Source organism: Ailuropoda melanoleuca, chromosome 12, assembly GCF_002007445.2.
Source record: "Ailuropoda melanoleuca isolate Jingjing chromosome 12, ASM200744v2, whole genome shotgun sequence".
Classification (NCBI taxonomy): domain Eukaryota; kingdom Metazoa; phylum Chordata; class Mammalia; order Carnivora; family Ursidae; genus Ailuropoda; species Ailuropoda melanoleuca.
Window position 1 is genome coordinate 18,977,452 of NC_048229.1, and position 23,095 is coordinate 19,000,546.

The window sequence follows — 23,095 nt, forward strand, 5'->3', positions numbered from 1 at the left end:
CTTCAGTTTCTTTGATTATAGGACTAGTCATGCTTTTCATTTCTTTTAGACTCAGTTCTTGTTATATTTTTCTAAGAATTTGTCCTTCTCATCTGAATTTTAATTCTCTTAGTACTTTGTATGTCATACTAAACTCTTCATTAATAATATTTATTTCTATTTCTATTCTCTCTTGATAAGTCTTGCCAGTAGTTTTCTGTTGGTTTTTTTTTTTTTCCTCAAAGAATCAAGTTTCGGCTTTTTAAACTTCTCTATTTTACTTTTTTCTATTTTACTAATCTCTGCTCTTATTTTTAAAGTCAGTATTTTTTTTTCTTCTGGTTTATATGTTGACCTTTCTCTAATGTCTTAGATTAGAAACTCAGAAAATAGTCTCAAAATGAATGAGCTTATTTATGTGCCTGTTTAAGGCAATCCATTTCCTTTAAAGAATGTCTTTGTTACATCCATTCTCATTCAATTTTAGGTATTTTATTTTATTTTAAGATTTTATTTATTTGAGAGAGAGAGAGAACAAGGGGAGGGGGGTTGAGGGAGAAGCAGGCCCCGCTGATCAGGGAGCCAGATGAGAGGCTAAATCCCAGGACCTTGGGATCATGACCTGAGCCAAAGGCAGACGCTTAACTGACTGAGCCACCCAGGTGCTCCAATTTTATGTATTTTAAAATTGCCATTCTAATTTATTATTTTACCCATGAGTTATTTAGCAACTTAGCAATTTTTTCCAAACGTGGGGATTTTTTTGTCATCTTGTTCATAACTTCTGACTTAATTGTCTTATCATAGATGTGGTCTATACACTACCCTTTAAATTTGTTAAGTCTCTGGGTTCAGATCTTTGCATACATTCCATGTCTACTGGGTAAAAGGTACATTCTCTGATAGTTGCAACTGCAAGTATGTGGATATCCTGTGTGGTTCTGATCTCCTCAGATCCTTGTTGATCCTCTCCCCCCACCCCGCATTTGACTGATCAGCAAGTGAGAGGGGATATTGAAGTCTCTCAATCTCTCACCATGGTGATGGATTTATCAGTTTCTCCCTTTACTATCGATATATGCTTTGTATATTTTTGAGGTTGTTTCATTACATGCATAGTGAAACTCATATCTTCTTGAAGAACTCAGATTTTTACCATGTAGCAACTCTTCCATCCCTAATAATGCTTTTGTCTTAAGGTCTATTTTATCTGATATTAATATAGCTATTGTAGCATTTTCAGTTTGTATTCCCATGATATGTCTTTTACTTTCAGTCTCTGCATGTCTTTGTTTTTTGACATCTCTTAGAAGGTGCATATATCTGGATTTTTATTTTTATTTATTTTTATTTTTTATTTTTTAAAAATATTTTATTTATTTATTTGACAGAGAAGAGACAGCCAGCGAGAGAGGGAACACAGGCAGGAGGAATGTGAGAGGAAGAAGCAGGCTCCCAGCAGAGGAGCCTGATATGGGGCTCGATCCCAGGACTCTGGGATCACGCCCTGAGCCTAAGGCAGATGCTTAATGACTGAGCCACCCAGGTGCCCCTATATCTGGATTTTTAAAAAAATCCAGTCAGTATTTTGCTTTTTGACTGGTGAGTTTCATCTACTTTTTTTTTGTTATGCTTGGGCCTATTCCTACTGTGTTGATTTACTGTTTTTATTTGTCCTTTTTCTTTTTAGTCTTTTCTTACTATTTTAACATATTTGTCTCTTCCTTCTAATAAGACCTTAGCAATCCTTCACATCCCTTGGTGTCCTTTTCCACTCTCTTCAGATCCTAACATGTTAACATTATCTACATCTTAAATTCTACATTATTATGGGAATATTTTCTCTTTTACTTTGGTCTTAGTAATTGTTTAAAAAAAAACACAACTTTTACTTCATATGACTTTTGCAGCAACTTCTGGATTTTTTTTTTCCTCCCCCTTTTAAAGTGCTAGGGGCGCCTGGGTGGCTTGTTTGAGCATCCAACTCTTGATTTCAGCTCAGGTCATGATCTCACATGATCTTGGGGTCGTAAGATGGAGCCCCATGTCGGCTAAGCACTGGGTGTGTGAAGCCTGGTTAAGGTTGTCTCTCCCCCTCCCCTCCCCCACCCCCCCGCTCGCTCTCTCGCACACTGTCTTTCTCCCTTTCTCTCTAAAATAAATAAATAAATAAAAATAAATAAACTACTATGTCTAATACCGTTTTCATTGTGGGTTTTTTTTTTAAAGATTTTATTTTTTATTTATTTGAAGAGATAGAGACAGCCAGCGAGAGAGGGAACAGAAGCAGGGGGAGTGGGAGAGGAAGAAGCAGGCTCATAGCAGAGGAACCTGATGTGGGACTCGATCCCATAACGCCAGGATCACGCCCTGAGCCAAAGGCAGATGCTTAACGACTGCGCCACCCAGGCGCCCCTCATTGTGGGTTTTGTGTGGCAAACCTTCTGAGGCTATTTGTCTGACATTTTATTGTTGTTGTTGTTGTCATTATTAAATGATAGCCTGGTTGGATAAAAATCTTAATCTTCTAATTTTGCTTTCCTCATTACCTTGAAAATATTACTCCAAACATTGGCTATTGAAAGATGTCAATCTTTCTGATTGTCAATCTGATTCTTTATCTTTCACTGTAATCTTCTTATACCCTTCTCTGGAAGCTACTAGAATTTTCTCCTTGGCATTTTTATTTTCACTATAGTGTGGTCTAGGTGAAAGCTTTTCTTTATCTCTTGTCTCTGGAACTCTACAGACCCTTCAACCCAAGGTCTCCCATCTCTTTTTTTTTATTCTGGGAAATTTATCTCCATTGTTTAACTATTTCTATCTCCTTCCCATTTTTATTTCTTTCTTTTCCTTCTGGGATTCCAATTAAACATTTTTTAGTGGTTCTAGGAAGTATGCAGACTTCACACAGCCAAAAGTTAACATACATCTTGACCTTCTTCTTGGGTAGCACAAAGGCCTTTGAGAAGTTTCCTTCCGTTTATCCCTGACTTATATGATCACACAGTTGTATTTTATGTTTAGATTCTAAAACCTGCAAGACATCACTATTCTTGTTTATTTACTGTTCACTTAGGTTCACATAGTTTTTGTTCTTCGTTCATTCATCTCAGATCTTCCATCTGGGATCACTTTCCTTCCATAGGAGGTATATCCTTTAATGTGGGTCTGCTGGTGGCAAAATGAGTTATTAGTCTGAAAATAAAATAGTTCAACACTCTGTAAACGTGTTCTCACTGGGTGTATAATTACCAGCTGGAAGTGAGTCTTTATGCACATGGAAGATCTCATTTGGCCGACTTCAGGCTTCCATTTTTGCTGAGGAAGAGACCGCTCTCAGTCTGCTATTCCTCAGAAAGACATGCCTTTTTCATAACTGGCTGCTTAATATTTTCTCTTTGATTTAGTTTCAACAGTCCCACTGTATAGATTTGGAATGGAAGATTCCCTGTTTGCTCTTCAGATACGGTCTCTTTCCTTGTAGTCTCTGACTAGACGTAGCCTAGACCCTGCTCTCAAACCTGACGTGCTCACGGCTGCCCTCGGGATCTTCCTGAGGTTCTCACTCTTACGGGCTCCCAGGGCTCTGGTGACGCTGCTCCAGGGACTCACTCTGGGTCACTAGCCGGTAAGCTTTCTCTCTGTTAGCTTTTTGTCTTTTCCAGGTTTTGTCTATCTGAAGTGTTTTTTTCTTCTGACCTATATTCCGTTGATGGATTCTATTATGGCTTTCCAGTTGGAGTCCTCAAGTTCAGTTACTTAAGTTTCCCTTTGTAGAATTTCTGTTTTGCTCTCTTTGGATCCTGCTGTGCCACTTTTTATAGTTTTCTGTTCCTTGCACTGATTTTCACATTTGGTTTTCATTCCTTGGACTGTGGGGACTCTGTCCTCATCAGCCTGTTTCAAGTCTGCGTAGAACTTGCTACCACCTGACATGGTCACGCTTATTTACGGTCGGTTGTCTGGCTCCCACCCCGGGATGTCAGCTGCAGAACATGGCCTCTGCCTACATTGGACAGAACCGTCCCGACCCCAGTACCTGCCGCTCGCTTCTTGCCTGGCCGGGCGGGCTTCCCTGCCTGCCGCTGCCCCCGTGCCTCTGTTGCCCGCTCCCTGCCTGCTCTTCAGCCGCCCTGCAGCCCCACTCACGGCAGCGGGTACTTCTTCCACAGCAGCTTGGCTGGCAGCGTCTGGTACACTGTCTTCTGCTTCCCATCCGAGCTGGGGCTGCTGGGGCTGCTCTGCACGATCTTGGCGCACTCCATCTGTTCATCCCATGAGCCTGACAGCACGTAGTGGGCTTTGCCCTGGCTGTCGCTCACCACTCCTGTCACCTGTGGACATGGGCAGGATCAGCATAGGCACACGCCCCACTCCAGGCCCCCCCAAGACTCTAAGAGGTGGCCCTGCTTACCTTCCGGGCTACGTCTTTGGAGAAGTAGCTATAGGGTAAGAACTTCAGCTGGCACCGGTCCTGGGTCTTATGGTTCACAATCTCGATGTCCCCGGTCTGGTGAGGGAAGGGAGTGGTCAGTGGCCCACCTCTAGGCCACACGCCCCCTCCCTGAGGGCACCGCCTGACCTGGTCGATCCAGAGCTTGCCCACAATGATGTTATGCACAGTCGAGGTGCTCTTCCTCCACACGTAGTGATTCCCACTGGCCTGGAATTCTAAGTGGATGGCACCTGGAGGCCAGATAAAGGGTTAGAGGTCAAAGCTTGCCAAGCTAGACCCCAGCCAACCTGTCCACAGTCCCCGGGTGCTGACAACCGGAAGCGGTATTCGTGTAGACTGGGGACAGGACCTAGGCCAGGAAGGCATGCAGGAAGCCTTTGGGGAGGTGGGCAGCAGATTTGCAGAGAGAGTAATGTCACTCCTGGAGGCTCCAAGCTGGCTTCTGGGTTGGTAAAACCCTCCCCCTTATCCAGAATGTCTTTCTGTCCTGGGAGAGCACAGGGCCCCAGCTCACCTAGCGGCATGATGGAGAGGTATTTTCCACGGAACTTGCTGGAGATAGTGATCTCCTGCCAGAGGCTCCAGCCGTGCTTGGAGAACACGTAGTGCGCAGCTGATGGTGGGTGGTGGCTCACCTGAGACCAGACCCACAGGACATGAGCGTCTGCTGGATGTGAGCCCAGGCCTGCTCCCCCACCAGCTGGGCAGAAACAGCCTGCCCTGTGCTCAGCACAACAGGCTCCATGGCCCTGGGAGCAGAGCCCCGGAAGGACGGTGATCGGAGTGGAAAAGCAAGAGTGTGGCAGTGGGACCAGCCTGGGTGGCTGTCCTGGGCTTGCAGTGGTTGGGAGAAGAGGGCCCAGGCTCTCTATGCCGGACTGGGGCTCTGAAATGGGGTGACGACAGAGCCTGGCCTCAAGGAGGCCCCTGTGACAAGCTGTGCTGAGGGCTAGGAAGTGAGGTATGACGCTCTAGCCAGGGCTTCTGTGCCCACTCTCCAGTTAGCTGCCCCCCTCATCTGCAAGGGCTGCACCTGCTTGTGCCATGTTACACATGGGGCCCAGGCTGGGGCAGCCACTTGAACCGAGGGGCAGAGTTGGGCCCTGCCCCACCCGCCCCCGGCCAGCATGGCTCCAGAGCAGGAGTCCGCATCAGTGTCCTGCCCCGGGTGCCGGCACGGATGGTGGTGCAGCAGACTCTGCACAGCCCCTCGGGGGCCCCCAGCACCTCCCCGCTCCTCTCATGGCACTGGGCGCCCCTGACGGCTCTCTCACCTGCCAGCACACCCCTATCAATTCCCCCTTGTTTGTTCTGTGGCTCCTTTGGTCGCAGGCTCCAAGGGCTCAGCCTCTCCCCAGCTTCCTCACTCCCTAGGGCATGTCTTCACTGTATCACGGCCTCAGTCAGCCTCAGGCCCCAGCCATGCGCTCCAGCTGCCCACCGGACGCTTCCACTCTGGTGGCTGTTTGGACTGACCAGAGTTCCTGCCGTGCCCGCCTGCGTCTCTCATTGTCTCCTGTCACTGTAAGTGGCACCTCACTGCCTTTCTGGTCTCAGAGTCACAGGTCACACCCGTCAACCATTTCTTGTCGCCCATGGCCAGCGTCCCACGTGCCCTAGAGCCCACCACACTGGCAAACTCAGGGACATGACCCCAAGGGGCTGGCCCTGGCGCTCTGCGTCATGGCTTCTTGCTCAGGCCGATGATCTAGTCTAACAGCTGTTCACACCAAATGCTTCGGAGTCATCCTTGGCCCTCTTTCTTGTGTTCCTCCTCTAATCCTTAGCAAATCCTAGCTGTTCTTTCTTCAAAATGCATCTAGAATCCACCCCTCCCCTTCACCAGGCCACAGTAGGTGGTGCAAAGCGTCTGTAGGCTTTACTCTCTGCTGCAGCGGCTGGGGCAGCGGCATAAAACAAGGTAGGTGTCATCACTCCTCCACCTGCCACACCGCGTGAAACCAGAGGCCTCAGGCTGCCCGCCCGCTTCCTCTCTGACCTGTGCTCCTTCTTCCTCACTCTCGGCTTCAGCCAGCTTTCTAAAGGAGCCAGAACCACCCAACATACACAGCACCTGTCCCTCACTGCCCCCTCAGGGGAACAGGCTCCCCATCCGCTCACTTCCCAGCTGCCTGTATAGCACCTGGCACTTTGGGGGCATTTGGTCAACTCTACTGAATGAAGAAGTGAATTCACTCACTAGTTCAGGCCAAGAATGCTGGGTCATCCTTGCCGCCTTCCCTTCCCTTGCCTCCCTCTCTCCCTCCCTCCCTCCCTTGCCCTCTCTCCCCACATCCAAATCATCAGCAAATCCCCAGGCTATACTTTCTAAGCAGGCTGTGCTCTGCCATCCCACGTCCCCCCGGTGCGGCCACCGTAACCATCTTCCTGTAGGGCTACACTGCCGCCGAGCACGCCTTTTAAACTAGCCAGCAGACGGTGAAATTTCTGCTTCCTGAGCTCCACCCAAGGCCCAGAACAGCGTATGGCCCAGGGCTGGCATCCAGCAGCCCAGCCGGGAAGCTCCGTGTTGGGTACCTTCACGCGGCACCTGCCTGGTCCCCCTAGCACCCAGGGAGGCACCAACAGAATCACCCCTGCTCAGACAAGGGCGCCAAAGTGCAGGCTGACATGCCACTGCGGAGGTTTCCAGACCCCAGGGCCCGGGTTTGGCTCTGCCTCGTGGGGAGAAGACACATCTCTGTGAGGAAGGCATGGAGAAAGGTTGGGGGCAAGCTGACTTCGCCACCCCCCAGGGCAGGACCTCTGGACCCCAGAAGCTCGTCACACTCCAGGCCTACACCATCACTGACCAGGGTCCCCACATGGTGCGGGCTCCCCTCTGCCTGCCACCTCTCCTGCTGAGGTCCACCCAGACTCCCCGATAGCACCACACACATATCCCTTGAGGCTGCCGCATGGTTCCTGGAAGGGGTCGGGGCCCTGACTCTGTCCTCACCCAGCTGTCTCCTGGAGGCCTGCCCCTGCTCCAGGAGGCCCAGCTGCTGACTGGACCTCAGCTTGGCCCCGTGGGCACAGGCGCGTCAGGGTCAGAGGCCACATCCCATTCGTCTCGCTGGGACCCCCCAGGGCCCAGCAGGAGTGGCTTGGCTGGAGCGTGCGTGAACCTCACCTGCTCGCAGAGGGAGCGCAGGCCCATGTCGTCGAGGCGGTCCAGCTCAAAGGTCTCCCCCAGCATGGGGTTGAAGGGCTTGGCGATGCGGTGCACGGTGGTGGAGTAGGAGGACACGGAGAAGGCGGCCACCAGGCACATCTGCTCCACCGAGCTGGTGCAGTGCGCTGCTTTGTCCAGCAGGTGGTGGTACTCCAGGTCCTCTGTCAGCCGCTGGAGCATGGACAGGGGCTCGTTAAAGTTGACCTGCGGACAGGCGGTGGTCAGGCCCAGCACAGACCTGGGGCCGGCCCCGCACCCTTGTTCTCAGATGTTCGTGGACACTGCTGCTCAGATGGCACCTTCACAGTCCAGTTCCTCCGAAGACCCCGTCTAAAGCCGTCTAAACCCGCGGCTCCGGGCGCTTGCCTCCCCAGCGCCTCTGGCTTCAGTTCTCTCCACAGCCTCCCCGCTTTTGGACCTGCTGCATTTCGTACCCTGTCCCTGCAGTTACTGTCACTCTCCCTCCTACAATGTAAACGCCACAAAGGCCAGAGTTACTCTTGTTCAGCAGAGTCAGAATCAGTGAGTGAGTGGCTGGCTGGCTGAGTGGGTTTCCCTCCTATTCTGAGCTATTATGCTAGTTTCCTGATGAACGCTCCTGTAGGCAGCCGCCCATCCTGGCCTTGGACAGGGCAGGGTCACTCACCTCTTGTGATGCTGGGCTGTGACCCTGGGCCAGCCATCAGGCAGGGGCTGCCCTGCGTTCTCTTTCATCCTCCCAGACACTGTTATGTGGGCACCGTTACTCTCCCCACTTTGCAGGTGTGGGCACAGAGGCCAGAGATGTGAAGGGGTCTGTCCCGGGGCACACAGTGAAACCAAGTGGCCTGAACTCCCAACTCTTCCTTCCCGGAGATGCCATCACAGCCTGGTGGCACGCGGATGCTACTCCACCCTCCACCTGCCGTGTGCTTGGGTGCCAGAGACCGCTCCCGCCCAAAGGAGGGTCCAATCCTGCCATGCCCCATCTATGAGGCCGTGACAGCGGGGACGTCGTGAAGCCCTGTCAGGTGCAGAGGCGCTGAGCCTGAGACCTCTGCTCTTGGGGGATTTGGACAATGTCGTTGAACACGATTTGATCATTTGTTACGTGCTCCTGAGATGTCATTAAGAATGACACTCAGGCCGCTTGTACTTCACAGAGGCCCTTCCTTCTCATCCATGCACAAAAAAGGGCCCCCTGGAACCCACTGCGGCTGCCCCGCCCCAGCCCCCTACCGGCATAGGGATCTTGGAGAGCTCCCGGCCGATGCAGTTCTTCATGATGCTCCAGAGATTAAGGCTGTAGTTGGGTTTGTCGGGGATGCGGACACGCCTCTTGACTTTGGGGGGGCCCTTGGGCACAAGTGAGGCGCCATCTAGCACCTGCCAGAGAGAAGGTGCCTGTGAGCAGAGGCCAGGGAGCCCCTTCAGCCCCAGCCCTCACCTCTCCCCGTGCAGGCTGAGGGCCGAGCTGGCCGCTGGCACGGTGCTGGCGCAGGGGGAGGCTGGCTGGTCGGTCAGACCAGGATGAAGGCAGCCAGAGCCCGCCCCAGGGGCCCGGAGCCCAAAGTACAAGCCTGCCTTCCAGCCACCCTTGGGATCTTCCCTCTCACTTACATTGTCCGATGAGGTCCAGTCCACTGAGCCTGTGGTCCCACCCTCCGCTTTTCTGCAAGAAACACAAAAGGGGAGGCAAGTTACTTACAAGTCCTGAGGCCTCCTGGGGACCTGGCCACCTTCTATCCAGACCCCTCAGTGAGGTGCAAGGGGCAGCCCACCGCAAGGCTGCTTCTCCAATGGGACATCTCCAGTTTGGGACATTCAGTTGGGCTGAGAGACCCAGGGCAGTGATTTGGAGGGGCTCCCACCCACTGATGCCCCATAGGAGCAGCCACTAGAGCAGTCACCCCAGGTCCCTGCATACAGCCCCTCCTGGGACTGGTGGACCCAGGACCCGGATGAAGCTGGGGGTGGCCATTTCCTCTGGCAGAGCCTCCTAGGGCCTTGTAGACCCCCTCCATCACGGACAGACCCCACCATGTCCTCACTGTCTGCTGGCCTGACTCTCACACTAGGCTGGGGTTCCAGAAGGGCAGGAGGAAGTGGGTCAGATGCATGCCTGTGCCTGTGAATACTTGTGGTGAGATGGTTGGCCAGGGCAGCAGGGGGCGGTATGGCTGAGGGCCCAAGCTCTGAAGGATCCCCAAGGACAGGTGACCTGGGCCAGCTGGGGAGAGGGCCAGGCACTCGGCAGTCAGGGCCTCAGGGAATGGGAAGGATTCACTGGGTGGACCCACCTGCAGCCCAGAGTAGCTACACTGCCAGGGAAGGTGGTAGTTGGGGCCTTGGGGCTGTGTCAGGAGCCTAGGGAGCCAATGAAGAGTGTTGAGCACAGAGGTCACCTGCTTGCTGGTCGGGTGGCAGCAGAGAGGCCTGGGGCTCTTGGCTGAGGTGTGGAAGGTGGCCGGGGTGGGGGCACCCAGGAGGCGGCGACGGAGCCCAGGCCCCTGGGGACTCCAGGTATGGGAGGGGTGGGCGGGGAGCTGGAGGGGTCCACGAGGGTGACACTGCTGGGTGATAAAGTGAAAGGAAATTCAAAACAGCCAAGCCAATCTCATTTTGAGAGCAATATAAGCAAATTTTAAAACATTATCAGGAAATGAACCGTAATTGAGTTGGAAATACACTGTTGATAGGACTAGAAACTCCCTGAGGTGTTTCTATGATCCGGACGGGCTGTCACCCTAGAAGAAAACAGGACATGGGGGTGGTGACACATGTCGATCCACAGAGGCAAAAAAGGAGTGGCCACGGGTTCTTAGCAGCCTCCCCCTCACCAGACGGGCTTCAGGGAATCCATGGAAGGCGGCGTGGGGTGGGGCGGGCAGCAGATCGGATGCAGGGAGTGAGGCCGCTGCGAAGCCTGCAGTTCCTCATCCAGGAGGGGCTGAGTGCCCTGCCTGAGGGGGCGCCCATGGGGGGCACCGGAGGCTCTGTGACTCTGCTGTGCCCCATGGGTGAAGGGGTGGAGGGCAGCACAGGCTGCAGTCAGTTATGTCACTGTCCCCAGGTCTTGGAGTGGCAGCTCCTCCCCAGGCCATGGCAGGGGCCCCAGACACAGGTGGAACTCATCGGCCACCTCTGTGTCCCCCAACGCTGCAATACTCATGACCCTTCTGTGGACAGGGCCTGAAGCACGTGATGAGAATAAAACATCCTAATGAGGCCACTCCTCATTACAGCAAATCTCCGTTCAAGCCGCAGGGTGCTGCCCTTTGACCTCGCTGACCCACCCACAGCTCATGCTCCTCCCCGTTGTGTGTCCTGCACCAGCGTGGTCCCACCCAGGGGCGCTTCCTGAGCACCTGGAGTCTGACAACAGTGTCCCGGTTACCTCTGTGTTCTAATGTGTATTTAGAAACATCCTGAAAGAGGATGCTTTTATGAAAAAAAAACGAAACAAAGGATTGGAAATAGAAAATAAAAGGAACTTCCCGCATCTCCTGTCTGTTCTAGAATGCTGGCGTGCTGGAGGGTGTGGTTGGGACTGTGTGAAGCTCGGATGACGATGCGCCGTCTAGGCTCCAGCCCCCGGGTCACAGCCCGCACCCCCACCCCCAACCCCTCTGGCTGGAACTGGATCCAGCCAAGGCCCTTTTTCCACCTTCACTTAAAATGAAACCCTGATTCAAACTCTGTATGGGTATTTTGGATCTAAGGAGGGACAGAACAAATCTAATCAAAATATAATGTGAAGCAAGACTTGAAAGAAAACCACGAGTACAAAGAACAGGTGGAGCCTAAGAAGAGCAAGGCGGGAAAGGCTAGCCCTGGGGGACGCTCGGAGCAGCCGGCCCTGCCTGGAGAGCACACCTGTCCTCCTTGGCCTCGGTGATCACGGTGATGAAGGATGGAGAGTCTTCCATGGCGTCGAAGTACTCGGTATCTTCATCTTCTTCACTGTCCTCTCCTTTGGGAGTTAAGAGGCTTCCTACAGATACACGCAGACCTGCTGCCTCAGTTTGCAGCTCTGAAAACTCACTCACCTGCCTGAGGAAGTCCAGAGCCCGAAGGGTGCACCCCACTTTGGACCCTGACCTCCCCCCACCAGCCCCTCATTCCCTCCCCGCTCCAGTCACCTGTCGGCAGTAACCTGGCTGTGGCTGCCCTCGCTACCCTTCCTGGAATGAGCTTCCGGCTTAGCGCTCGGGCTCAGAGGCCTCCCTCCTTCTGGAAGGCTCCCCTGATCGCTCCAACATGCTAGTCAGTCTGTCTGGGGGTCTAGCTGCCCCTTCTGACGGACCTGTCACCCCAGCCAAAGGCTAGGTGGTCCGCCACCTGGCACCAGGGCAGCTCTGTCACAGAGGGACAGTCGGGCTCACTGGATTTTCTTGTGAGAACTGGAACCTGAATGCAGGGAGATAATTGGCCTTTGGTGGTGGGTGGGAAATACAAAGCCACATAGGCCCGGGTGTGGGCATGTTTAGGGGGTATGTGTACTGGGGGCTGGGGGGCTGTCTAAGCAGAGCCCGCTGGCAGAAGGCGGCGTAGACGGAGCACAGGTTGGAAGAACAGAGGCCGAGCGGCCCTCACCGGCTCACCTTCGCTGAAGCTCTTGGTGGGGTGGGCGGCGCGGCCGGGGGCGCTGCGGAAGGCCCGTTCGAGGCTGTTGTGCTGCCTGGCTAGCTGCTCGATGGTCTCCTCCAAGTGGACACGCTGGTCCTGTTCATACTGCAGCGCGCGCTGCCATTTCCGGCTGTGCGTCTCTGCTAGTTCCAAGAAGTCTCTGCAGGCCTGGGGATCGGGGGCAGGGCAGGGTGAGCACACGGCCCCACGCCCCACCCCCCACCTGCCAGACCGTGAGGAAGGCCCTGGGGTGCTGCCACCCCTCCCCCTCCCTTAGTCAGGGTGCTTTGCTGCCCTCTTTGGCTTCTGTGGGGACATGGGGACGCTGACGTTCTCAGAGGCAACCCGGGGACAGGCGTCTGCCCTGGTCGGCATCCCAGGGCACCAACCCCGGGCTGTGGCTGGCGGATGCTGGGTTTTCAGACTCCTGGGGCCGGAGTACAGCTGCCGCATCCTGTGTGCCGGACCTGGGGTCTGTCACCTCTGTCCGCATGAGAACCTGAAGCATATGCGGTGCTCAGGCCAGTCCCTGCCCTTGGCACGGAAGGAAGGAGAGCCACATTCCGCTGTACTTCCTGGTTTAGAGAGGTAAAGGGTCTTGTCTGGCGCAGGAACTGAGACGGGACCTTTCCACAAGGTTACCTCGAAGTCTGTATCACATAACTCTGCTTTTTAAGTGAGGTTCCCCCTTCAAACTCGGGGCCTACTCTGACATCCAGACTCTTTCCAGCTTCTCAGGTCTGTAGGTGGTCCCACCACACTCTTACGAAGCAGGGGTCAGTCGTTCTGCCCGTCATCCCAGTGGAGAGGAGGGCCCAGGCTCAGCTGTCCCTGGAGGGCAGGGAGGGCCAAGCCAGGGACCTCTGGGTTTGCCCCTTCGGGACTCCTTTCACGCAGTAGGAAGGGACACGTTTCCTCGGCCCAACACACATGGCCGCTCCCCGCACTCCCTTCCCACACACATCACACGCTGTCTGACCCCGAGGGTTAGTCGTGCTTTCCTGGAGGGAGACAGGCACACAGCCCCTTGTCTGTGACACGGACAATGCGGCACTATCCCGAGGGCTGTCGGGAGGAGCCGGGGAGGTGATGTGCAGCGCTGGGCCAAGTAGCCCTCCACAGACACACTGTCAGGGGCACCAGACGCTTGGGCAGCTGCCCCCCCACCCCGGCTAACGCTCCTGCTCGGACTTCCCTCGCGTTTCCCCCAGGGAAGGCTCCTGAGCCGGCTCAGTCAGGTCCCCGGAGACACTCCCCCTCCGCCCCCCACAATCTCATGTCTACAGATCAGCTTCTCTGCTGACTGTGCCTGTTTCTCTTCACCCCACGGAACCCCCAGACTCAACGGCTGCGCCGAGTGTTTGCTAAATGAGGGAACACCCTGCTGAGGGGTGGGTGTCGGGGCCTCTTGGGGAGCAGGGACGGAGACCACCTTGCCAGAGGCAGGCCCCGGCAGGCATCTCTGTCCTCAAGCCTTCCCCGTCGTGCACGTGCGGGGTGGGCTGGGCCAGGCTTCCTCCCCGACACCCCCTCACCCACACACCCCATTCGAAAGACGTGATGGGGACCCAAGGAAGCCAGCCTGGTTTCAGGAATGGGAAGGCCTGGCTTCCCGCCCAAGCCGCCCTGCCCTCTGAGCCCAAGTCCTGAGAGACAGAACGTAGTACCCGACAGAGCCCGCTCCCAGCTTCCCTGTCCACCCCGGCCCAGCCGAGTCCTCAAGGAAGGAGGAGTGGGATCCGTCCCCAGTGGACATACGAGGAAACGGAGGCTCGGGTTCCAGCAGCTCCCCTGCAAGGCTCTGGGGAAGAGGTGTGTTCCCTCCACCTCAGATGCAGGGGCTTCCCTGCTCTCCCCGAAAGAACAGGCTCTGGAGACGACAGAGGCTGCACGCAGGGCAGCCGCAGGTCTGGGGCTTTTTAGAGTTTGCAAATCACGGATCTCTGGGGCTCCCCCGCTGGTGTGGAGCTGCACTCCCGGACTGTTGCGCCATGGGGGATGAGGACAGGCCTGACCCTGCCACTCCCTGGCTCGCGACTTGGAGCCAAGCCTTCACCACCCAGGGTCCTACAGTGGCCTTCTCCTTGGTCCCTGCCCCTCCCTCACCATTGCAGGCCTCGGGGTGCGGGGTCCTGACAGCAGACACATGACCACCCACTCCAAAGGCCAGAAGAAGGTTCCTCTTTGCTGGGTCTGTACCCGTGGGTAGAGAAAGTAGTAGTGCTGGAGGGTGGGGGGCAGAGGACCCCTCTGGGCACCTCAGAAATGTTCCAGATGCTTCCAGGAGTCCTGTGAAATGGGTGGGTAGGATTTTAACATCGATGGGCACTTTGCTTTCACAGAATGCCATGAGGCATTTAAAACAAGACTGGTCACAGAGCCCTAAACGAAGTATAAAACAGTAGCCAGAGGTCATGGTAAATACACCCCACAAACCCATGGCAGAGGGCTGTGTGGCCTCTGGGCTTTCTGGCAACAAGAGCTAAGGGGGAAAGAAGACCACGGTGTGAAGATGAATGAGGCTGCCTCTCTCCCGCCCTTGAGGCTCCGATATGCTCAAGGTCTAGCTGCCTTAGAAACGGCCATTTTCTCTTCCAAGGGAAAATGGAATGTTTGTCGTATTTCGAGGAATACCTGACAGCCTCGCACAGACCCGGCCCCAAATCTTCCCCAGCTTCGTCGCTGGGGGCCCCAGCGTCCCCACGCCACTCACGTGTGGCCCACCAGGCATATGTCACCCTCACCTCTGGCTCTGACCCCATACACCTGTTTCTGATACCAGCCCCTCCTCCCGCACGCCACACACCTGCTGTGGTCAGAGCTGCCCGGAGCTTCTTGCGAGCACAGAGGCAGCTGTTTTAATGGCCAAGGAGGGAACGGAGGCTCAGGGAGGCCAAGGCACTTGCCTGAGGCCACAGGGCATGCGTGTAGGGCCGGAGTCCCAGTCCCTGTGGACCCCACCTGCAGTGTCCCAGGGCACGGAACCAGCCCTGTCACCACGTTGTACAGCTGGGTACCACTGCCTGTCTGCCCCTTGAGGGATTCTGTGGGCTTCCTAGAGGGCAGCTAGGCTCCAGGAGATGTGTGCCTCCGTGATGCCGGCTCCCAGCACCCATCCTCGCGGCTGAGCACATTGCCCACGCGGCCAGGGCTGCTGGCTGACAACCTGGTGTGACCTCCAGCTTGCTGCCACTGCAGGACCAAGGGTGTGGAGCAGCAGCGGACAGGAAGCAAATCCCCAGGACAGCTGGGGTCTCATGTGGCTGGGTTGGGTACATGAAGGTCAGAGAGCATCACAGTCACCTAAAGACGAGGGCAGGCCAGAGGCTGCTGCACCCCCACATAGAGGGGCTCCTCTGGCTGGACTGAGGTCTCTGCCAGTGCTTCTAGACGAGGGGTCATCCGCAGCAGAGGGACTGCCCCGGTCACCGTATGGGCTGTGGCAAGCGCATCCACCCTTTCCACCCCGATGGGCCTACCTGGTGTCCATCCTCAACTCCCAAGGTTTCCTCGGCCGCTGTCGGCCTTCTCCAGGCCCCATCCCAGCCACGCGCGGAGAGAGGCAGGTGCTGGCCTGGCTCCGCCGCCCTGAAATGCTGAGCTGGGCTGTGCACTGCACGTTCACTAAGCTGGATTAGGCCTGGGGCCCGCGGGGGGCCAGCTGGGGGCAGCTTCCGGGGGCTCAGGGAGGGGCCTGGCTGACCCACACCCTGAATCCGGTCACATTTCCCCTGAGGCTCTGCCACAATTCTCGGAGAGCTGGTGTCTGGCCCTGAGCCAGAGCGGTTTCCTAAGCCACCCAAAACCCCCTACCCACACTAGCTCTTCAGTGATGCAAGGGACCAGGAACAGGCAGAGCAAGGAGCCCAGCCTCTGGGCCCCTCACAGTATTGCCTGCTGCCCACCCTGGGCCACGCTTATAGCCTCCTGGGCCTAGGTGTCCTCATGGGAAAAACAGAGAGCCGAGCCCCAGGGCTCCTGCAGAGTCCCTGATTCTGTGACCCACTGAGGGATGGCCTTCTGGGTGGGAACAAGTTTCCAGTTTCCCAGCCGTCCCTTCCTCCACTCCCACGGCTGTGGAGAGGATCCCCGAGATGAAGAGGTGTGGGGTCCTGTGGGCAGTGTGGTTTCACCTCCGTGTGGAGGGTGGGGAGCCTGCCAAGTTGCGCCAAAACAGAGTGAGAACCCAGAAGCCAGGACAGAACTGCCCCCCCCATACTGCTCAGCAATAGGCTGGGGGGCTGGTCGGCCCTGCCTGCCCGCCAGGGGCTCTCTCTTCTCAGAAGCCCCACCTGGTGAAGGGGCTTGTCATCCTGACAGGGATCCCGTGGGATGGACAGAGTGTCTCTGAGCTGGAAACCTTTGCCCAGCTGTGCCCAGGAGGAAGGAGGACAAACTCTAATCGCTTTTGTTGTTCCTAATCCTAATCGGGACAATGACCTGCCGTTCCCCAAACATGGGCGGGTGAGCAGGGCTTGGGGTCAGCCGGCCTGCGTCCTTTGGCTGTCCTGTGTGTGGCCCAGGAAGCCTCTCAAGCTCTCGGGAGGGTCTGCAGAGCCAAGACGCTGGTTCGGCCCGGCCTTCAGGGACTGCTTGGGAAGCACCGTCTCCTACGCGGTCACTGCCCTCCTACACGGGGGCCTGAGGAAGGTGCCAGAGGACTGCAGGACATTGGGGTGGGTGGCCCTTGGACTCGTGGAGGAGCTGGGGAGATGGGCCGAATGCCCAGAGGTTCCAGGCTGGGCGAGGGCCTTGGGCTGACAGGGCCAGCTTGGCGACTGGCTCTGTCTCTAGCCACCAGCACACAGCAAGTTCTGGTAACCATGGACACAGGGAGGGTGGGAGGAAGGGCTGTGTTTCCACCTGCAGCCAGACAGAACCCGCTAGATGTCTGGCTGCCATATGTCTGGCCTGCAGGGACCCTCAGGCTTTAGGGCTCCCAGGCGGGTGGGTAGCTGGACCCTTCAGCTCTCAGTGTTGTGGGGACTGCCCATCCACCATCTACCCCCCACACGGGTCCTCACATGGCCAGCATGACTGCGGACCTGCCTCTCACCAGCCTTTTATCGTAAAAGGAGCAACTAGGACAAAGTCGTGCAGAGTCCTGCTCTCCCCAAGCCACTGTGCATGGCCAGAAGCTCACACCTGGGGTATGACACACTGGGATCCATGGGGTCTTTCCTTCCCCCCTCACCGAGGAGCAGCAGGCTACTCTCAGCTCGTGCCTCCCAAAAGCAGGAGGGGGCAATGCTGAGATTCAGGCCAGGCCCGCAAGGCTCAGAGGCTGCCATAGCGGACACGCACAGCCATCTCAGGCCTCCAAGACCAAGAGTGGGGACCCCTGGAGCCATGACAGTAGCACTGGGCTAACCTGGGGGTTGGGGGTGGGGGGAGAGTCCCTCCAGGTCAGGCCCAGCCAAACTGCCATGCCACGTCTTCAGCACCGTTCTGGCCCCTAGAGGCAGAGCAGCTCCCTGGCCAGGCCGGGCCAGCCCCCCGCCCCCCGTGCCCCCTCCTCACGCAGCACTCAGAACAGACTCGGTGGCCACAGGGGCCGGCCCTTCCCAAACACCGTGGGGACGGTCATGGCTTCTCCTTGATGTGACTCACTCGTGGCACTGCAGAGGCAGCTTTTCACTTCAATTCCAACTTTAAAATAGCCCTTTCCACATTCAAAATAGTTTACTCCTTGCACACAGGAACCAGCACCATCTGGCCGCCAGTTTGCCAACTGATTTTAAACAGTTATGGAATCTATTTTTATTCATCTCCCCAGGCCCCAAATGAGCAAGCTGTCAAGAGCAGAACAGTGGTCAGCTGGACAGGAACCTGCCCACGGGCCCCCGAAGGACCAGGGAGGGCAGCTCCAGGGCCCCTCACGCCTGCCCTCCTCAGGTCTGGGCCTTTATTTCTACGACGCCCCAAATCTGAGGCCTTGGCCTAGCACTGCATCGACATCTGCACACATCTCCTGCCTGGCCCTACTCGCCCCACCCTGTCTGTGCCCGCGCGGCACTTTTCTCGGCCAGCCCCCTCCCAGTCTGGCTGTGCTGGTGCCTCTCCCCACGGCGTTCCCGCCGTCAGAATCCGCACCCTTGTCCTGACCAGCTCTCCTGCAGGCACCCAAGGGTGTCTCTCACAAGCCGCTACCTTCCTGGGTAAACTGAGAGCCCCAGAGGGTGCTCTCCGTCCCATCAGGCCCTTTGAAGTAGGCCTGGTGGGCATCCGCCCTCTGTCGGCCACTTCCTGCCCCCACTGGGCCCCTCGACCGTCTTTGGGTTGCCTGTGGGGCTCACCCACTGCCCAGCTCTGCTCACTCACTGGCTGCACAGACCTGTTCCTGGGCAAGGCCCCCCTGCATCCTACCTGAGTCTGTGGGACGGACCGCTGGGCCCCTGTCCAGCACTGTGAAGGCTGAGGTGGGGATCAGACAGCAAGGGCCCCCCTTCCACTACTGGCTCATGACCACATCTTGCAGTCTCCCCGATTGCCCAGATCTCTCCCTGCACAGCCACTCTGCGGGCCCCGCTCTCAACACACTGAGCAGCCGGGCTAGCCAGGCCAGCTGCCCCCAGCAGTCCAAGCCACCACCCCTCCATAGGCGACAATGGGGACCTCCTAAAGGGGCTCCAAGAGCCTGCCCCGCCTCACCTGTAGTCCATGCTCCAAGCAGCAGGGGGCTCTTGCTAAAATGGGGGTTGGACCACTGTCTTTGGCTGCAGCCTCAGAGTGGAAAGCACAGGCGTTCTCCATAAGCCTAAGTGCCCAAAGTGTCCTGTGAGAGGCTCCGCCTCCCCAGGCCTCCCCTCCACACCCCAGCACTCACCCCGGCCTCCCGCCGCTCCAGGCCTGCCTGAGATCCTAGGGCTGGCTCTCCCACCTCCCTCCAGGTCCCCTTCCCCTCCCCTCCAGCCTGCTCTGCTCCCTCTGAAGGTCTGCTAGGCTCTGACATGCCTCATCATCTGTGTGGTTATGCTTCCCTGAGGGGATCCGGGTTCCACCTAGGCCTCAGGGTCCACCAGCAGCTGCATGCCTCCCTGTTGCAAAGTGCTCAATGCGTCTAAGCCAGGCTGACCCAAACTCACGGCGCCTAAGGCCCTGGGGTGGTCCTGTGGTTGGAGGGGCTGAGTCCTGGGCCCCAACACGAGTCACGAACTCTGAGGAGCCTCTCACAGCTCAAGCAAGGGGGCCATGTCAGGAGCAGCCTGCCTTGTTTGGGGGCAATCCCCCCGCTGCGGGGGCCTGGAGGAAAGGCCGGTGGGGAACAAGCCAGAGGCTGCCAGCCCGCTGAGGGGCTCAGCGCTAGAGGGACAGGACGCCAGCGCCTCTGGGGCAGGGTCGCCCCCAGAATGTCCATGGCGATACTGAAAGTTTCTTCTGCTGGGGGCAGGGGCCATGAGGCCGGAACCCAGGGCTCACAGGCAACCCGTGGGAAGCCCGGGTCACCGGGAAAGCGCAGATGTGCTGGGCCTGGTGATGGGTGATGTGCCTCAGCCCTTCAGCACAGACCCCACAGCCAGCATTGCGGACAGCCCAGGGCCCGGTGGCTGTGACCCCAAGGGCTCATGTAACAGCCAGGCCTGCCCCCCTATAGGCGAAATGACTGCTCTGGGCCTCAGGGTGGCACTTGATTAACACAAATGATGATGATGACAAGGAAGCCACGGTGACCCCAACCTCATGTGGCCGTTGTGAGGAGCAAACAAGGTAATGGGAAGAAGCTGGGTGGACGGCTGTGTGACCCCGCCACCTTCCCGGAGGCCCGTCCTTCAAACCAGGGCTCTCTGCTTTATCCCAAAGATAAACTTACAGGAAAAGAGAATGACACTGGAATTTATTCTTCTCCTTTTTGGAAACAAATACCCGGATGACAGGGGCACTGAGGTTCAAGGCTCCATCTAAGAACCAAAGCTGTTTAACAGAGCTCCTCAGCGGCGGGCTGGAATCCATGCAGGGGACCAGGGCCGCCAGACTTGCAAAATCCCCCGCCGGGGAGCTCTGCCACGCGCGACGCCCCCGTGGCCCTGTGTTTTCACCACCTGCTCACTCTCACATGTCCACCGTGGCTCCTGATGCTCGGCCCTATGCTGCACATGGAAGCTTCGGGGCTTCCTTGCAGGCTGCCCAGGTCAGCAGGGGGATGGGCAAGATGCTGCCGCAGAAAAGTCCCTCAGACGCCGAGGCCCCGTGGTCCTTCCCTCCCTGCCTGTGAGTGACTTTCCTCACTGGCATAAGTCCCGCTCCGTGGCCATTCCCTCTGCAGGCCCTGCCCTGGCTCCGCGGACGTCCAACTAGCCCCCCCAAGGGTCACTCTCTTGGTGGGCTGTGGTCATCTGGGTTTGCACTCACCCTCCCGGCTGACTGTGAGCCTCCCCAGCTCTTCCCCAGGCCCTCTACACACTTGGCCTTCAAAAGTGGGCCTGGGAGCTGCTGTCCCTGCTGCCCCTTGAGGAGGCTGCCCTGGGCCCCCACGTGTGACAGAGCATCCCTGTGTGCGTCCTCTGGATCATGAGCTCCCAGGGGAGCGCTGAGTCCCTGCCTGGCACAAGACCTGGGAAGGCTCAGTGGGAAGCTGCTCAGGTCTGGATTCAATTCCTAACAGGCAGGCCTTTCCTAACTGCAGGGGCCATGAGGACACGGCTTCACCAACCAAAACCACGAGTGGAGGGAAGGAGGCTGGGGCTCAGTACAGCCCTCTGAAAAACGCATTTATGACAATTTCATAAATCATGCTTCCTATTTCTCTGTGACCAGGCTGGTTCATTTCTCTGGAAGGCGGAGTGGCAAGAGTGGTGTGGGGCAGGGACAAGCAGCGCCGGCCAAGGGCTGGGCGCCGGACCCACTTCCTCGTTGACCTTTTTCGGCTGAGGAAATGCAACAAGAATGACCTTGTAAATGGTAACAGCAAGCAAACATGAGGCACGGGCTACTTGGAATTTTCTTTTCTGAGATATGACACCCACTTTGTTGCAACAACACATATTAGGCACTCCCACTGGGCTACTACTACTGCTGGGGATACAGGTGACTTAAAATCCGAGTCTCACTTTGGAGGCACAAAGCCTGGTAGGGGCAGATGTCAGAGTAACAGGGGAAAGTGCACAGTAGGCTCAGCGAGGCACAGCACTTCCCATGGGTTCCAGAGGGTTCTAGCCAGAAGGAATGGCTTCCTGACAAGGAGCTTGGACAGCCTCCCAGCCCTGGTGACGCCCATGTGGATGAAAAGGGATCTACCAGGTATCTACAGGGTGGGGAAAGTTCTAGAAGGTACAGCACAGGCAAAGACACAAAGAGGTGGAACACTGTGGCACTGTTCAACATTCCTGATCCAGAAACTTCCTCTGAGTGTCTTGTTCCCTCCAACGCTTACGGAAGGGAAGGGGTCGCGCTCAACTGAGGTGAGTCTCACCACACAGGCCCCCCGGGGGCAGTGGCATGGGAATGGGCTGCATCACTAACCATGGCTCCTGGGGTCTTAGGAATTGTCCGGAGAGCTCCCTCCCTGTCCTGCTGGGAGCTGGGGATCTACAGGCTTGTGATACCAGTGCCCTTTCCCAAATTTTAAGGAGATTCAATTGTCCCTCAGATTTTTCTCCTGAAGGATAAAAAACCCTAGATTCTTGGCCATGTTGGGGAAGAGTGAAGGCGACGCAGCCGATCCCTCTCTGTGTGGGAAGGGTGCTACTTGCCCAGGGCCCTCTGAGGGATGCATTTCCCTGTAGGCTTTGGCCAGCCATCCCTCATTTTCTGCTCCACTTGTATAACTCAGGCTCAATCAGAGCCCACGAGGTGGAAAAAGATCCCCCAAATTCGGGCATGGGTGATATTGGAAGCTTCCCTACAGAGGGCGCGTATCAGTCAGGGTGGGCGGTGGGGGGAGTGGAGTTGCAAAGGGATCTCAGTAGTGGGGAGAAACAGGTTGCTCCTCTCACAGCAAGGACTGGAATGACCTGGGGGATCCTGGTTTGTGCCTTCTGGGGACAGAGGGGGTGGCTTCCACACATCCTGAGCCCCCAGCTTCCCAGGAAGGACCCTGGTGTGGCTGCAGCCTAAAGGTAAGAGACATACCAGGGACTCAGTTTCCTGAGACTGGGAACTTTGCCCTGGTGGATGCAAGGCCACCCAGTCTGTGTGCTGAGGGGAAGGGGCCTTTGACACCCTTGGGGGTCTCATCCTTGTTGCCTCTGAGAGTGTGGGGGCCATCTCTCCCCCACTGAGCCACACAGACCTGACCTTGCATCTTGGCTCAGACATCTACCAGCTGGGTGACCCTGGGCAGCTCGGGTGACTTCTCTGAGCCTCGGTTTCCACCTTGTGCTAACAATACCTAATGGTATTAACAAGGTTGTAGCAAGGGGTGAGTAGTCTTGAGTGTGAATGCACATGGCTTCCTTAATTACAGATCCCTGGTCTGACCCCCTCCTTGTAACAGGGGTGGAGGCGAAGGCCTGGCCAGGAGTGGGGATGCTCTGCCCAGGGGGCCTCTGCACACAGTGGAAGTTTAGACATTTGGTGTCTGACAACCGCGTATGTGAACTGCTCTCCCAGAGCTGACTCAGTTCCTGCCAGGCGAAGGCCTGGCCAGTGTGCTCTGCCTGGGGGGCCTCTGCACACAGTGGGAGTTTAGACATTTGGTGTCTGACAACCGCGTATGTGAACTGCCCTCCCAGAACTGACTCAGTTCCTGCCAGGCGAGGAGCGGCATCAAGAAGGGTCTCCAGGAGAAACGTGGGCCTCTGCACCAGTCTGGGCTACTAGCACAGCCTTCTGGGGCCAGCGCCTCACTTCTGGGTGCACCCCCCACAAGGGACATAGGTTGGAGGGCCCCTCGCATCAGGTTCAAGTCAGGGGGCGGGTGGGCGGAGCCCAGCCCA

The 23,095-nt window shown here is 56.6% G+C and overlaps 1 protein-coding gene across 4 annotated transcripts in view; it reads right to left on the reverse strand.

Annotated features, from left to right (window-relative positions):
* Positions 1-23,095, reverse strand: part of OSBP2 (oxysterol binding protein 2) — a 164,706-nt gene that overhangs the window by 7,225 nt on the left and 134,386 nt on the right. For 2 of the 4 annotated variants that reach the window (XM_019795656.2, XM_019795658.2), the window contains 10 exons: positions 12,197-12,389; positions 11,469-11,586; positions 9,998-10,165; positions 9,213-9,264; positions 8,832-8,978; positions 7,572-7,817; positions 4,953-5,073; positions 4,565-4,668; positions 4,397-4,492; positions 4,132-4,316 (listed from right to left, as the gene is read on the reverse strand). In XM_019795656.2, the coding sequence (XP_019651215.2) occupies positions 4,132-4,316; positions 4,397-4,492; positions 4,565-4,668; positions 4,953-5,073; positions 7,572-7,817; positions 8,832-8,978; positions 9,213-9,264; positions 9,998-10,165; positions 11,469-11,586; positions 12,197-12,389 (1,430 nt within the window). The remainder of the gene's footprint in view (positions 1-4,131; positions 4,317-4,396; positions 4,493-4,564; positions 4,669-4,952; positions 5,074-7,571; positions 7,818-8,831; positions 8,979-9,212; positions 9,265-9,997; positions 10,166-11,468; positions 11,587-12,196; positions 12,390-23,095) is intronic. The other 2 variants (XM_034638743.1, XM_019795657.2) reach the window with 2 other exon arrangements.